This window comes from Lithobates pipiens, unplaced genomic scaffold (genome assembly GCF_037356315.1).
Source record: "Lithobates pipiens isolate NorthernLeopardFrog02 unplaced genomic scaffold, aLitPip1_a1.2 Scaffold_16, whole genome shotgun sequence".
Classification (NCBI taxonomy): domain Eukaryota; kingdom Metazoa; phylum Chordata; class Amphibia; order Anura; family Ranidae; genus Lithobates; species Lithobates pipiens.
In genome coordinates this window covers 324,001,954-324,015,686 of record NW_027507748.1, presented here as the reverse complement: position 1 = coordinate 324,015,686, position 13,733 = coordinate 324,001,954, and the positions used below count along the sequence as shown (strand labels likewise).

The 13,733-nt window shown below is 42.6% G+C and overlaps 2 protein-coding genes across 2 annotated transcripts in view; one reads left to right on the top strand and one right to left on the bottom strand.

Annotated features, from left to right (window-relative positions):
• KIAA0319L (KIAA0319 like) overlaps positions 1–3,156 on the bottom strand; it is a 157,852-nt gene extending 154,696 nt beyond the window's left edge. The window contains exon 1 of the mRNA XM_077481729.1: positions 3,022–3,156. The gene's annotated coding sequence lies outside the window, so the exon portion shown is untranslated. The remainder of the gene's footprint in view (positions 1–3,021) is intronic.
• A 32-nt stretch (positions 3,157–3,188) lies between these two features.
• NCDN (neurochondrin) overlaps positions 3,189–13,733 on the top strand; it is a 39,420-nt gene continuing 28,875 nt past the window's right edge. Inside the window, exons 1-4 of the mRNA XM_077481728.1 lie at positions 3,189–3,326; positions 4,977–5,108; positions 5,390–6,379; positions 8,435–8,676. Coding sequence (XP_077337854.1) covers positions 4,989–5,108; positions 5,390–6,379; positions 8,435–8,676 — 1,352 coding nt within the window. The 5' untranslated portion in view covers positions 3,189–3,326; positions 4,977–4,988. The remainder of the gene's footprint in view (positions 3,327–4,976; positions 5,109–5,389; positions 6,380–8,434; positions 8,677–13,733) is intronic.

The following is a 13,733-nucleotide window of genomic DNA, read 5'->3' as shown; positions in this document are numbered from 1 at the left end:
TTTTGGACAATTTCATGCTCCCAACTTTGTGGGAACAGTTTGGGGATGGCGCCTTCCTGTTCCAAAATGACTGTTTACCAGTGTACAAAGCAAGGTCCGTAAAGACATGGATGAGCGCGTTTGGGGTGGAGGAACTTGACTGGCCTGCATAGAGTCCTGACCTCAAACCGATAGAACACCTTTGGGATGAATTAGAAGGGAGACTGCGAGCCAGGCCTTCTCGTCCAACATCAGTGCCTGACCTCACAATTATGCTTCTGGAAGAATGGGCAAACATTCCCATAGACACACGCCTAAACCTTGTAGACATCCTTCCCAGAAGAGTCGAAGCGGTTATAGCTGCAAAGTAAATATTGAACCCTAAGGACTAAAGCCTTGTACACACAATTGGATTTTCGTCAGGGAATTGTGTGATGACAGACTGTTGGCCTAAAATCCTACCTTTAGTACACTCCATCAGACAATGTTGTCCAACTTTTCACCAACAAATTTTGGATGGCAGGCTAGTAATTTTTCGGACAACGGTCTGTTGTCAGATTTTCCTATCGTATGTACACAAGTCCGTCATACATAATTTGAGAGTACAAACACGCATGCTCAGAATCAATGCTCACCAAATATGACATTAGCAGAAGGTGACCAAAGGGTGTCGCTCAAGAGCTGAAATTGAGTGTAGTACGTTACTACGTTTGTATTTGTTGGCAGACAATTGTGTACCGTTTGTATGGAAGACAAGTTCCTGGCAGAAGCCCTTCGGACAAAAGTCTGACGCTTTGTTGGCCAACAATCTGATCATGTGTACGAGGCTTAAGACTGGGATGCCATTAAAGTTCATGTGCGCAAGCATCCAGTCGCAATTTGTTGGCTAATCAGGGGACTATGGCGCTGGAATGCATGTTGTATGAATGAGTATGTGTGCTTAATTTTCCATCTGAGGGGTTCTCGGCACTCATGATTTCTGGGTGGTACCACTGATATTCCTCCTCCTTCGTCCACCCATCTCCATTATTCTCCTTGGGAATGAGTGGGCTCTGGACGGGATATACTTAGTTAAAACCTTTTTTATGGTATAAATCTGTACACTGAACTGACTGTCTTTTCCAATGGCGCCTTCTATTTTGTTTGTGGTTTTCTGAATGGTGCTTTTTTGTTTGTGTTTATGAAAAAGACATTTTGAATAAACACCTATTAAAAAAAAAAAAGTTAATGTGCGTGTAAAGGCAGACATCCCAATTCTTTTGGTAAAATAGTATGTATGTGTATATATTATATATAAAATGGTATAGAGGAGACCAGGCTGGAAGAGCTAATAGGTAACATATGTTGACCCTGCTGAGGTAGCTGTGAGACCTAATAGGAAGCTATAGGCATGTGTAACAAGAAAAGGAGACCTGTACAGAACTTTATAGTAGAAATCATATGGGGCGGCACAGCGATGTAGTGGATAGCATTAGAGTTGCCACCTCCTCCCTTAAGTGCCGGTTCACACTATTGCGATGTGAGAACCCTGCGAATCAACTGTGGGTTCCCGCATTGCACCCGACACGCACGACAGTTCACACTGTCATATGCAAACTGCTGGGGATTGTCATTATATGTTAATGACACCCCCATTTCAGCTCGCATATCTCACTGCGAACTGACAGTTCAGACAAGAATCGGATCGCATATGTGTGAACACGCATGTGATCCGATTCTGGTTCGAACAGAAAAAAGGGTTCTGTGCGTGTATGCACCGAATGCAGTGCGATATCAGCCATACTATCTGTATGGCTGACATTGCATGTAATGCGAACAGCAGTGACGCTGTGAATTAAATGCAATGTCTGCCATCACAATAGTGTGAACTGGCCCTTAATCCCGAACACCTTAGAATTACACAGGTTCTGAGGCTAATTAAATGCAGATAATGCACCAAGTGACTTTAATTACCACCTTATTCAGCCACAGAACCTTTGTAATTAATATGCGCTCAGGTTTAAAGGAATGAGGTGGCAACTCTAGATAGCACTCTCGCCTAGCAGTAAAAAGGGTCGCTGGTTCAAATCCCAACCATGACACTACCTCCCTGGAGTTTGCATGTTCTCCCTGGGCGGGTTTCCTCTGGGTACTTCGGTTTCCTCCCACACTCCAAAGACATGCTGGTAGGTTAATTGGCCACAATATAAGAACGTGAGTTAGGAACCCTAGGGCTCCTTGAGGGTAGGGACTGATGTGAATGTACAATGTATATGTAAAGCGCTGCATAAATTGACAGCACTATATAAGTACCTCAAATAAAAAAAAAATTATATATATTTATTATGTGTGTGTATGGAGAATTGGGACAGCTGTGTCTGCTTGTATGAATTTTTTTTTTAAAATAAATACACATACAGTGTGTGTGTGTGTGTGTGTGTGTGTGTGTGTGTGTGTGTGTATATATATATATATATATATATATATATAATCATACACACACTGTATGTGTATTTATTTCCATTTTTTTTTTCATACAAGCAGACACAGCTGTCCCAATTCTCCATACACACACATAATTAAAAAAAAAATTATATATATTTATATAAAAAAAAAAAAAAAAGAAAAAGTATATATATTTTTTCTATTATTATGTGTGTGTATGGAGAATTGGGACAGCTGTGTCTGCTTGTATGAAAAAAAAAAAAATATACAAATAAATACATATAGTGTGTACATTACATATGTATATTTTATTACACACACACACTATGTGTATTTATTTCGATTTTTCCACACAAGCAGACACAACTGTCCCAATTACCCATACACACACACACAGACATTACATTAGAGATAAATGTAAGCTTATTTTAGCAGTGGTCACTATCTCAACAATGTCATTGTCCTGACTAACCTTTAGCTCCGAATAATATAGCTGTGTGCTCAGCCTGGTGCCATTAATCAGCTCCCTCTCATGAGACATATAAAGTGCTCCCCCATTCTAAGTCCCCCTGCACAGTCATGTACACATAATATGGGAATGACATGTGACACACATACCTGCAGCGTGGCTCTTCCATGTCAGCATTACACAGAGCAGCCTGGACACCTTCGTCGCTGTACCTGTCGCTGTGCCCGGACCTAAACCCCTGAGCCCCTCCCCCAGTCCCCAACCCACATCCCTCCTCCCGGAAGCGCTGGCTTACCCGGATGCCAGACCTCCCCTTCTCAGCATGGCGTCCGTTACCATGGTAGCAGGCACTGGCCTAGGCGCAGGAAGTAAAAGAGCGATGGGGGTCGCTGATTGGCTGGAAGGCGGAAGCTGTAGAATATTCGGAGACTGGAAAGAACGTGTGTGAGGAGCGGTAAGAAGAGTGTGTGTGTGTGTGTGGGGTGCCCAGGCAAGGAGAGCTAATAGGCAACATATGTTGACGTAGCTGTAAGGCCTAATAGGAAGCTATAGACATGTATAATAGGTGATAAGAAAAGGAGACCTGTACAGAACTTTATAATATGCTGGTTCCTTCTACATTTTATTCGTGACGCAGTGAAGTAAGTCAATTAAACTTCTAATGATTGAGGCTCCATGCACACTAGTGGTTTTTGAAGCTCAACAAAACAAAACAAAAACAAACGCGTGTTGGTTTAGTATAACTTTAATGCTTCTAAAAGCTTCAAAAGTATTAACCACTTGCTAACTGCCCAGTGTCGATTTGACAAGGGCAGAATGGCACTCCTGCACAAATCGCTGTAGCTGTACAGTGTGTGCTTTAAGAATAGGGGGTGCGCGCCACATCGCTAAGGAGCCGATGCTCATCATGGCTGTGATCGCTCCTGGCAGAGGAGAAGACAGATTGCATGTTCCTAGTATATAGGAATACCCCTCCCGTGCGCTTTCTCTGCTCGCTCTTGCTCTCTTTCTCTCCCCAGGTCAGTCCTATCCCCCAACAGTTAATAGACACAGCGAGTGAACACTTTTAACCCCTTGATTGCCCCCCCTAATGTTGACCCCTTCCCTGCCAGTGACCCTTATACAGTAATCAGTGCATTTCCATTGCACTGATCGCTGTATAATTGTCAATGGTCCCAAAAAATGTGTCAAAAGTGTCCGATCTGTGCGCCGTAATGTTGCAGTCCTGATGAAAAAAAATTGCATAGTACAAAAATAAAATGCCATAAATCTATCCCCTGTTTTGTAAACGATATAACTTTTGCGCACACCAATCAATATACGCTTATTGTTAATATATATATATATATATATATATATATATATATATATATACTTTTTTTTTTTTTTTTCCAAAAAATATGTAGAAGAATATATATCGGTGTAAACCGATGAAGACATTTTTTAAAAAAATCAAGATTTATTATAGCAAAAAGTTAAAAAATGTTTTTTTTTTTAATTTTTTTTTCAAAATTGTTGCTTTACTTTTGTTTATAGCGCAAAAAATGTAAATTGCAGAGGTAATCAAATACTGCTAAAAAGCTCTCATTTATGGGGGAAAAAATACATATATTTGTCAGTTAAAACAATGCAGAGCTGTATCTCAAATGGCTTGCTCAGGAAGAGGGTAGATCCTTCCAGGGCTGAAGTGGTTAATTAAAAAAAAAAAACAATTTTTAAATAAGAAAAGCCCTCTGGCTTTCACACTGAGGCAATGCGCTGGCAGGACATTAAAAAAACTTGTGCAAGCAGCATCTTTGGAGCGGTGCGTACACCACTCCTAAAGCGCCCCTGCCCATTCAAATGAATGGGCAGTGGTGCTTTGCGGGGCGTTTCAACTCTTTTCGGTTAAGAGCACCCCGCTAACGTGCAAAAACACAACGGTAAAGCACTGCTAACAATAGTGGCTCTTTACCACCAACACCTCGGTGTGAAAGCAGTGGTACTTGTGCACTCCTAGACGATTATTGCATATTAAGTTTCTTTTTACCTTTTTTTGCCGCTCAAGTGAAAAAACCTTGAGGCATGTCAAGCAGTTTTAAAGTTCTAATTTCTATACTTTCAGGTTATTTGCATAATGGCGGAAAGACCAGGTCACTCTACAGATGAAAGCCCTGTGAATTTTGCCTTGGAAAAATGTTTGGAAATTCTTCAAACAGCAAATGGCGACAGTGAGCAGTTTGCTGCACTTCTAATGGTAAGGCCTAATAGATTTGGCCTATGTGTATAGGAATGTCATGCAGTGTGGGTCGTTGTCCAATGTTAGGATAGCCTTATTGATTTTATTTTATTTTATTTTTTATTCCTGAAAAGCACTATAAAAGATTCTTTAATTTTATCATTTGATATTCTCTACAGAATCTTTTACATTTGGAAGAATGTATTTACTGCTCAATCTCATTGGTGATGGGAATGTGTGGGATTTTTTATTTTATTTTTTTTCCTACCTTTTATCAATAACTTTACATTTATTTTCAGATCACAAAGTGTGCCAAAGGTGCAGCGTTGGATGATGGAATTAGGCGCAAAATCTTTGATGCAGTTGGTTTCTCTTTCCCAAACCGGCTTCTTTTCTCAAAATTGTCACTTGATGGGTGTCCTGAATATTTGCTTCGGAGCCTTGGCTTGACCCTGTTAGCTTGTTTCTGCAGTGACCCCTCTCTGGCCAGTCATCCTGAGTTTCTTAATAAAATTCCAGTTTTTAATGCAACTGTAAGTACACTAAGCCAGCAAGAAAAAAAGGCGTCTTCCATGGTAGAGGATGCCTATCAGTGCTTGATGGGCATATTGGCTGCTCCTGGAGGGATCAAACACTTGGTATCTGGTGGCACCATATCATCTTTATGTCAAGCTTATTTGAATCACAGTCTTGGTTGGAAAAATGCTCTTGGCATTCTAACCACTTTACTCACCTCTATGCCAGACAAATCCTGGAAGATAAGTGAAAAAGAACTTCAACTCCTGTTGGTTAAGCTAAGCGAAGAATTTAATAAAGAGGAGGACAGTCGTAAGTTCCACTTGGCAGAGATTCTTCCTGTGTTCCTACCTCCTTCGCCTGTTTTGACTGTGACTTCTTGGGGTAAGGACTGCTTAAAACATCTTCGTATGGGTTTATTTAAAGTCCTTAGAAATAAGCTTATTGCTTCCCAGAGAGACCCAGCATTAAAGCTTGGAGCTTTTCTTTCTCATGTTTATGGTTCATCTTGGATTTTGACTGAAGGAAAAGGGAAGAGAAAATTTTTCTGTTTACTGGTAAACTTGGCTTGTGTTGAGGTTAGGATGGCACTGGAGGATCCTAATCCAATCTCTTCTTGGGAAGCTGTTTCAGCTTGTTATTCCTTGGTTGAGATGGGCATTCAGGAGTGTGTTAAAGAAAAGTCACATCCCATGTTAAAAGAGGACCAGAAGTTGCAGCTCCTTCAAGTTATACAAGAGGCTTGTGGCGCAGTGATGTACTACTTACAGCAGGTATTTTGTAGTGTTATCAACTTTGCCTAGTCTTTAAAGTACTGCAGATTTCCTTTTACTCTAAATACTTTGGTTAAAACAAATTCTTAGTATACCAGAGGGGTTGCTCTAATATGCTGTAGTATCATTTGCTACATAAAGTAAGCGTGGTTTTCCTTAGAGGGAAATGGAGTCATTTGCATAGAACCTTGGCCTTTTAGGAGTGTGTTTTTCCAGTTAATACAACCTTCTTTGGTTGACCAAGGTGAAGATCATGTTACTTGCCTGGCTCTCCACCTCGGCCAATCTATGCTGCGGCATCCTGGTAGAACAATGTATTTACTTGAGACCCAGCTCCCACTCCTCAGCCAAGCTGTAAATTGGTACTTTGGGCATTCGGTCAGACAGTGAAAGCAAGGGGAGCTGTCTTGCTGAGCGTGCTGTGCTCTTTGCCTCCCCTACAAAGTTGTACCTGCAATGCCATTGAAGGTATAGTACTGCAGTTTTTAAAAAGGCTGTGTGTGTGTGTGTGTGTGTGTGTGTGTGTGTGTGTGTGTGTGTGTGTGAGAATGCATGTACATTTTGTTAATTTCCCCTATTCCTGTACAATCAGAACTGCTTGTTAATAATAGAACTTTTGCTCCTCTGAAAAGCGATCCATGCTCATCTTTTCAGAGGCATTTGACAGGCTTTGAAGAGGTGATATTTCACCTCCAATGCCTTTTTTAGCCCTCTTAAAGTGGGAGTTCCTGTGTGTGTGTTGTGTTTTTTTTTTTTTTTTTTTTTTTTTAAGACAGCAGCTACAAATACTGCAGCTGACTTTTCAAATATGGACACTCACCTGTCCAACGTGCCCGCGATGTCGGCACCCGAAGCTGATCTGTCGCTTGGCTCTCGGGTGCTGCCGCTGCCATCTTCGCTATGGGAATCGGGAAGTGAAGCCTTGTGGCTTCACTTCCTGATTCCCTACTGTGCATGCACGAGTCAGGCTGCACAATACGGACGGTCCCTGCTGTCTCTGGGACCTGTGTGTTTCCCAAGAGACATCGGTGAAGGGACAGGAAGTGGTGTAAAGACCCGCAGATTCTGCGGCTTTCTATGCCCGGAAGTGGGTGCAGATACCTGTATTATACAGGTATCTGCAAAAACACCCCCCCCCCCCCCCCCCGAAAGGTGGCAATTGTGGGACCGGAGTGGGGGGAGGGTTCCGATGAGCGCGGGGGGGGGGGGGTTTGGGGGGAGGGACGAGGCTGAATAGACAGAGCACCTGTTGTCAGATTACTGGATTTCTGGCAGGGTCCACAATCTTTTGCACAAAATTAAATATAATATATATATATGTTTCTGTATGTTTAAAAACCAAAAGCGAGCAGAAAAAATAAATATACATTTTATTTTTTTTCATTTTTTTTGTCACAAGGTGTTAGAGGTCTTTTAGCGTTTATAATGCATATAGAGATATTTTTTTCCATGGCTAAAAATTGTGTTTTGGGCGTTTTGCTAATAGAGAAAAAGGTGTCGCTAAAGATGCCGAAAACTATTGCCATAATCTTGCTGTGCTTCTGGTGTGAGGTGTTTTCTTCAACCCTCTGTCTGTAGGTCATCTGACGCAAATTCAACATGGGTGCGTCATTAATGTGTGGTGTGCGGGGGTTTTGTGTACGGGGTTTGTTTTTTCTCTCATTAGCAGAGACTGCAAGGGGAGACCTTGGTCTGGCTACAGTAAATCACAGCCAGTGAGCCAATGGGGGTGGGCCAAGCCATGCTCCCTGTGAATGGGCACAAGAATCTGTGGCTTGGGAGCCCCCACAGCAAGTTGCTTGCTATGCGGGAGGGAGGGGCCAGAAGTTCTAGTGGGGGACCCAAGAAACTGAGGATCAGGGCTGCTCAGTGCAAACCCACTACACAGAGTAGGTAAGTATAAAGTGTGTTAATAAGCCCTCTTCTTCCCCTTCTTCTTTTTTATTTTTTATTTTTATTTTTATTATTGTTCAAGTCTGTCTAAATACTGACTGTCAGATTAAAGTAATATGGTTGACATTTACTTCATTTGAAGCCTTTTGTTGGCTCTTTTAGGTTGGCTTGGAGAAACATGAGGATCCGTTTGTGCTGGCTTCTGTAAGACTACTTGGAGTATGGCTCGCAGAGGAAACCTACTGTCTTAAGGAAGAGGTCATTCAGCTACTTCCTTTCCTGATACTTTATATGAGGACTTTGTTTCATCGGGGTGTTGCCTGTAGAGCTCAACCTAAGGAAGTGTCTCAGGTGGCATTACTGTGCAGCAACTGGGGTGCAGTCTGGCCAGGAGATGCCATAAGGTGTGTGTGTGTGTGTGTGTGTGTGTGTGTGTGTGGTTTTTATATTTTATTTACTCCTCCCCCCCCCCCCCCCCCCCTTTTCTAAAAAAAATAATAATAATTTTTGCATCCAGTCTGTCTAAAATAACTACAAACAGGGGTTACCTAATATTGGATCTCCTTTTATCTGAATATTTTCTCTTTAGACCCATTTTGTACTGCTACTTTCAGGTCACTTGCAGCCTTTTCAAATATTGATTTTGATGTATGTATGTGTATTTGATCCCTGCTGATTATGTAAATTTGCTACTGACAAATGATCGGTCTATAATTTTAATGGTAGGTTTATTTTAACAGTGAGAGACAGAATAACAAACTCATTTTAAAAATTTAGAAATTGATTTGCATTTTAAGGAGTGACATAAGTATTTGACCCCTTTGCAAACCTTAACTTAGTACTTGGTGGCAAAACCCTTGTTGGTAATCCAGAGGTCAGACATTTCTTGTAGTTGACCACTGGGTTTACAGACATCTCTGGTATTTTTTTTGTCCCACTCCTCTTTGCAGGTCCTCCAAGTTATTAAAGAGGAAGTAATCCCTGATGGGTTTACTTCCTCTTTCATTCCCTGCAAAGGTAAAGCATAATGGACTATTATGCATCGGATAGTAGTCCATTATGTGTCACTTACCTGACACAGGAGCCAGCGAAGTCACCGATGTCCCCTGTAGTCCGCCGCATCCATCTTCTCGGTGGGTCTTGCTGCTCCGCCGCTGTCATTCGTGGAAGCCGCGATGATGTCACTCCCGCGCATGCGCACAGGAGCCGCCACTCGCGGCATATCGCCGTTGACCGTGGCACGCTCAGTGCGCCTGCGCGCCGCTGTCTACGCCGCATGCACCGTAGACAGCGGTGCCTGTATTTTGGCAAATATCTCCTAAACCGTGTAGGTTTAGGAGATATTTCGTGGACCTACAGGTAAGCCTTAATCTAGGCTTACCTGTAGGTCAAAGTTGGTTGTAAGGGTTTACAACCACTTTAAGGTTTCGAGGCTGACGTTTTGGTAACTCATACCTTCAGCTCCCTCCACATTTTCTAAGGGATTAAGGGCTGAAGACTGGCTTAAGCCACTCCAGGACTTTTACTGTTTTTTTTTTTTTTTTTTTTTTTTCGAGGCCACAGACAGCAGGCCCAACAGGAAATGGCTACCCCAAAAAGCACTGGGGCAAGAAAGGGGAATCTTATTCAATCCTCCTTAGACCACCACAAAGCCCCAATCACTCCTGCATCCCTGTGGGAGGAAGACTGGGGGACTTCCTTCCTCAATGGACCGTGACAACTTCAAGCCCGTTCATATTCGATATTATAAAGAATGGCTACAAGTTTGAATTTGATTAAGTTCCCCCTTCCAGTTTTCTTGTTGAGATTGAGAGAGAGCAGGGGCTCTGAGTCTGCAGTTAAGGGAGCTGGTGGATCAGCGGGTCCTTGTGCAGTTACCCCAGGGGCATACTGCCAGCGAGTTTATTCCCACATATTAGTGGTCAAAAAGCCTCAGGCTAATCCTCAATCTCCGTCCACTAAACAGATCTGAGGTACAAACTCTTCAGGATGGAGTCCATCTTCACAGTAACAAATCTTCTGTTTCCAGAATGCTATATGACGGGGATATGCAATTAGCGGACCTCTAGCTGTTGCAAAACTACAGGTCCCATCATGCCTCTGGGTGTCATGCTTGTGGCTGTCAGAATCTTGCTATGCCTCATAGGACTTGTAGTTCATTAACAGCTGATGGTCCACTAATTGCCTATCCCTGCTAAATGGCAACAGTCAATCTCAGATATGCGTACCTCCCATATATTGATATACAGAGTTTCTGAAAAATATCTGATTGGCGGTCAGAGTGATTTCAGAGGTTCTTCAGTTTCGGGCACTGCCATTACTGTCATCCTCTCCAAGGATTTTTACGAAAGTCCTGGTAGAAGCCTTAGCCCTGTTTGCGCCATTGCGGTGATCCTCCTACTTGGACTATCTTCTGTTCATCGCCCGTTCCTTTCACCGGCTGGATTTTCATCTGCGGTCTCTCGGGGGGGCTCATCAAGCAGAGAAGTCCCAGCTTGTTCCAACACAAGTGCGATATTTGGGCAACAGGGTCTCGTCCAATAGAGAGATCTTTCTCCTTCAGGAAAAAATTGAGAAGATGGGTCAGGCATTAGCACAACTTCAGACCCATCGGGAAGCCCAGATCAGAGCAGTCATGAGGGTGGTATGACTTCCTGTTCCCCACCCCCGCAAAGTGTTTTTGTTTTTTACCAGCGCCCTTTGCCTCGGCACAGCAAGAAGGTCACCCAATTCTTCTCCCTGCATCCACAGGATCGAGCCAGGGGGGTGGCTGCCTTTGCATGAGAGTTCAGCCTTTGCTATGCCTTTCCTCCAGTAAGGCTAATCGCTGCAGTGCTACAGAAGTTTGAGTGACAGACAGGCCTTATTCTGCTCCATTATGGCTGAAGAGATCCTGGTTCGCCAGCCTAAGGAGGTAAGGAGCTTGCCGTATATCCCCAGATTCCCCTCCTGGTGAGGGGGAGGCTCTTTCTTCACAGGGACTAGTCCGGCACCCTCAGGTAGTGATCCTCAGTCTAATAGCATGGTATCTGAGGAACAGCTTTTTAAGGTCTAGGGGTCAGAGAGAGATACTATTTATACCAAGATCTGCAGGAGTTTCAATTCCTGGTTATCAGAACAGGGACTGGAACAATCAGATATTCGGTAGTCCTGGATATTTAAATTTTTGTCCAGGCAGTAGTAAAATTTGGCCTCTATCTGCACGATAAAGGTACAGGCTGCTGCCTTTGAGTGTATTTCTTCAGGTCTCTCTATAGCAAGATCGATTTGTAAATTTTTCAAGGCCCTCTCCAGATTCAGGCCTGTCCCACCAGGGATCTGTCTTTGGTCCTAAGGACATTTACAGGCAGTCCCTTTGAACCCCTGGAGAAATCGGAGCTTAAGTGGGTTGCCTTAAAGACCAGAATTTTTGGTAGCAATCACCTCTGCCAGAAGGGTAAGTGAATTGCAAGCACTCTCAATTTGGGAGCCATTTTTGTTAATTTTGGAGGATAGGGTTGTGCTCAAAAGAGACCCGAGTTTTTGTTTTTTTCCCCCCCAAAGTATCCTCTTCATTTCATAGAACACAGGACATTATCCTGCCAACATTTTATTCCACCTAAGTTGATGAGGAAGGGAGTTTAATTTACTAGATGTTGGAAGCATTTGGGTTTATCATGAGGTCAGCAAGGGCTTCAGAAGGTCGGAATCCTTATTTGTTAACTTTGCAGGTGCACAAAAGGGATTTAAAGTGTCAAAATCCTCCATTGTCAGAAGAAACCATTCCAAAAAAAAAGAAAACTGCAAGATAAAGGCTATGCATACCAGCTCATTATGAATTGCTTGCCTGAGATCGAAGCCCCCGCAGTGGTCCTTGTTCACCACTCTGGTGTCCCGACGTCTCCCCGGGGCGGTTACTTCTGGGTATCGTGGCTCCGGCGCTGTGATTGGCCGGAGCCGCAATGACGTCACTCCTGCACATGCGCGTGGGAGCTGCCGGTAATGGCACAGTACAACTGAAGCAACGGCACGTACGTGCCATTGCTTTAGTTTGCTTAAGTGTACATGTGCTAATGACGTTGGCACATGCAAATACAGGGATATCATCCTAAACCGTGCAGGTTTAGGGGGATATCCAGTGTAGCTACAGGTAAGCCTAATTACAGGCTTGCCTGTAGCTTAAAGAGTTTACAACCACTTTTAAGTGTGTGGGTAAATGTGTATGCTGTCCCAGAGGGAGTAACCCTATGTCTCGAGGCTGTCCTGCAAGTCTCACTCTGGTTTTCAATGCCCTGGCTGAAGGAAGGAGGTTCTCACCCAAGATTTGACAGTACATGGACCCTGTCCATCGTCCCTTTTTGATGCAGTGAAGTTGCCCTGTCCCCTTGGCAGAAAAACCCCAAAGCATAAGGTTTCCGCCTCCCATGTTTGACAGTGGGGATGATGTTCTTGGGGTCATAGGCCGCATTCCTCCTCCAAACACAATGAGTTGATGCTAAAAGGCTCTTTTTATTTTTTTATTTTTTTGTCTCCTCTGACCACAACACTCTCACCCAGTTCCCAATAATCCTTGGACAGCTCTTTGGTCTTGGCCATAATGGACAAGTCTCTTTTTATACAGGTAACAAGCTGAGATTAGGAGCACTCTCTCTTTTAAGAGTACGACACATGAGAGCCAGAAATCTTGCTGATGGGGAATTTTACTCATTTTAAATGCTTATTTATTTAAATGAGGGTGTGTATCTATCACAGGGTGGTATCTGTGGATACACTAACAGGTCAAAACAACCGATTGCCATGTCCTAGTTATAGCTTTTAAAGGAAAAAAATTTTTTTCATAAAAAAGGGAGTTGTGGAAGGGGGGAAAAATAAAAAATAAAAAAAATGGAGGAACCTTCACACAAAAGACCTCAAAGAAAAGTGTAGGTTCAATTGGACTTTTTAGGCAAGAGAACAAGTTGTAAAAACAACCAATATATTCAAAAATATTTATTATTTAGAAAAAAATAAAATTACTGTAGTTAAAAATCAAAATTTAAAAAAGAAAGGGATTATAAATATACATCAAGTCCCATTTGATATCCTGACAACATTAGTACAGTCTACACATAATTCATATTCATATCCAAAGATTAGCAGTTTGTACAATAATACAAGATGTAGAGGATATCAAATATATAATTGAAACTTAAGTATGTTCTTGTGCTCTACCTTTTTCGCGTTTTTTTGAATAACGCTTCTTCAGGAGCTTTAGCAATATTATTTCTTTGTGGAAATGCCCCAAAGGAAAATGGAGCAAAAAGGAAAAGGAAGAGTGAAAAAAGGGAATATTTTCCCAAGAGAATTAGAACAGCAAAGGTTCATTTAGTGAGGCGACTTCAATCTGTGTTGGAACCTTTAATTTTGCATAAAGGTTTCAGATATTTTTTTATATATATGGTGTGCTGTGGCCAAAAGATCACATAACGGTAGAGGTTCTGGT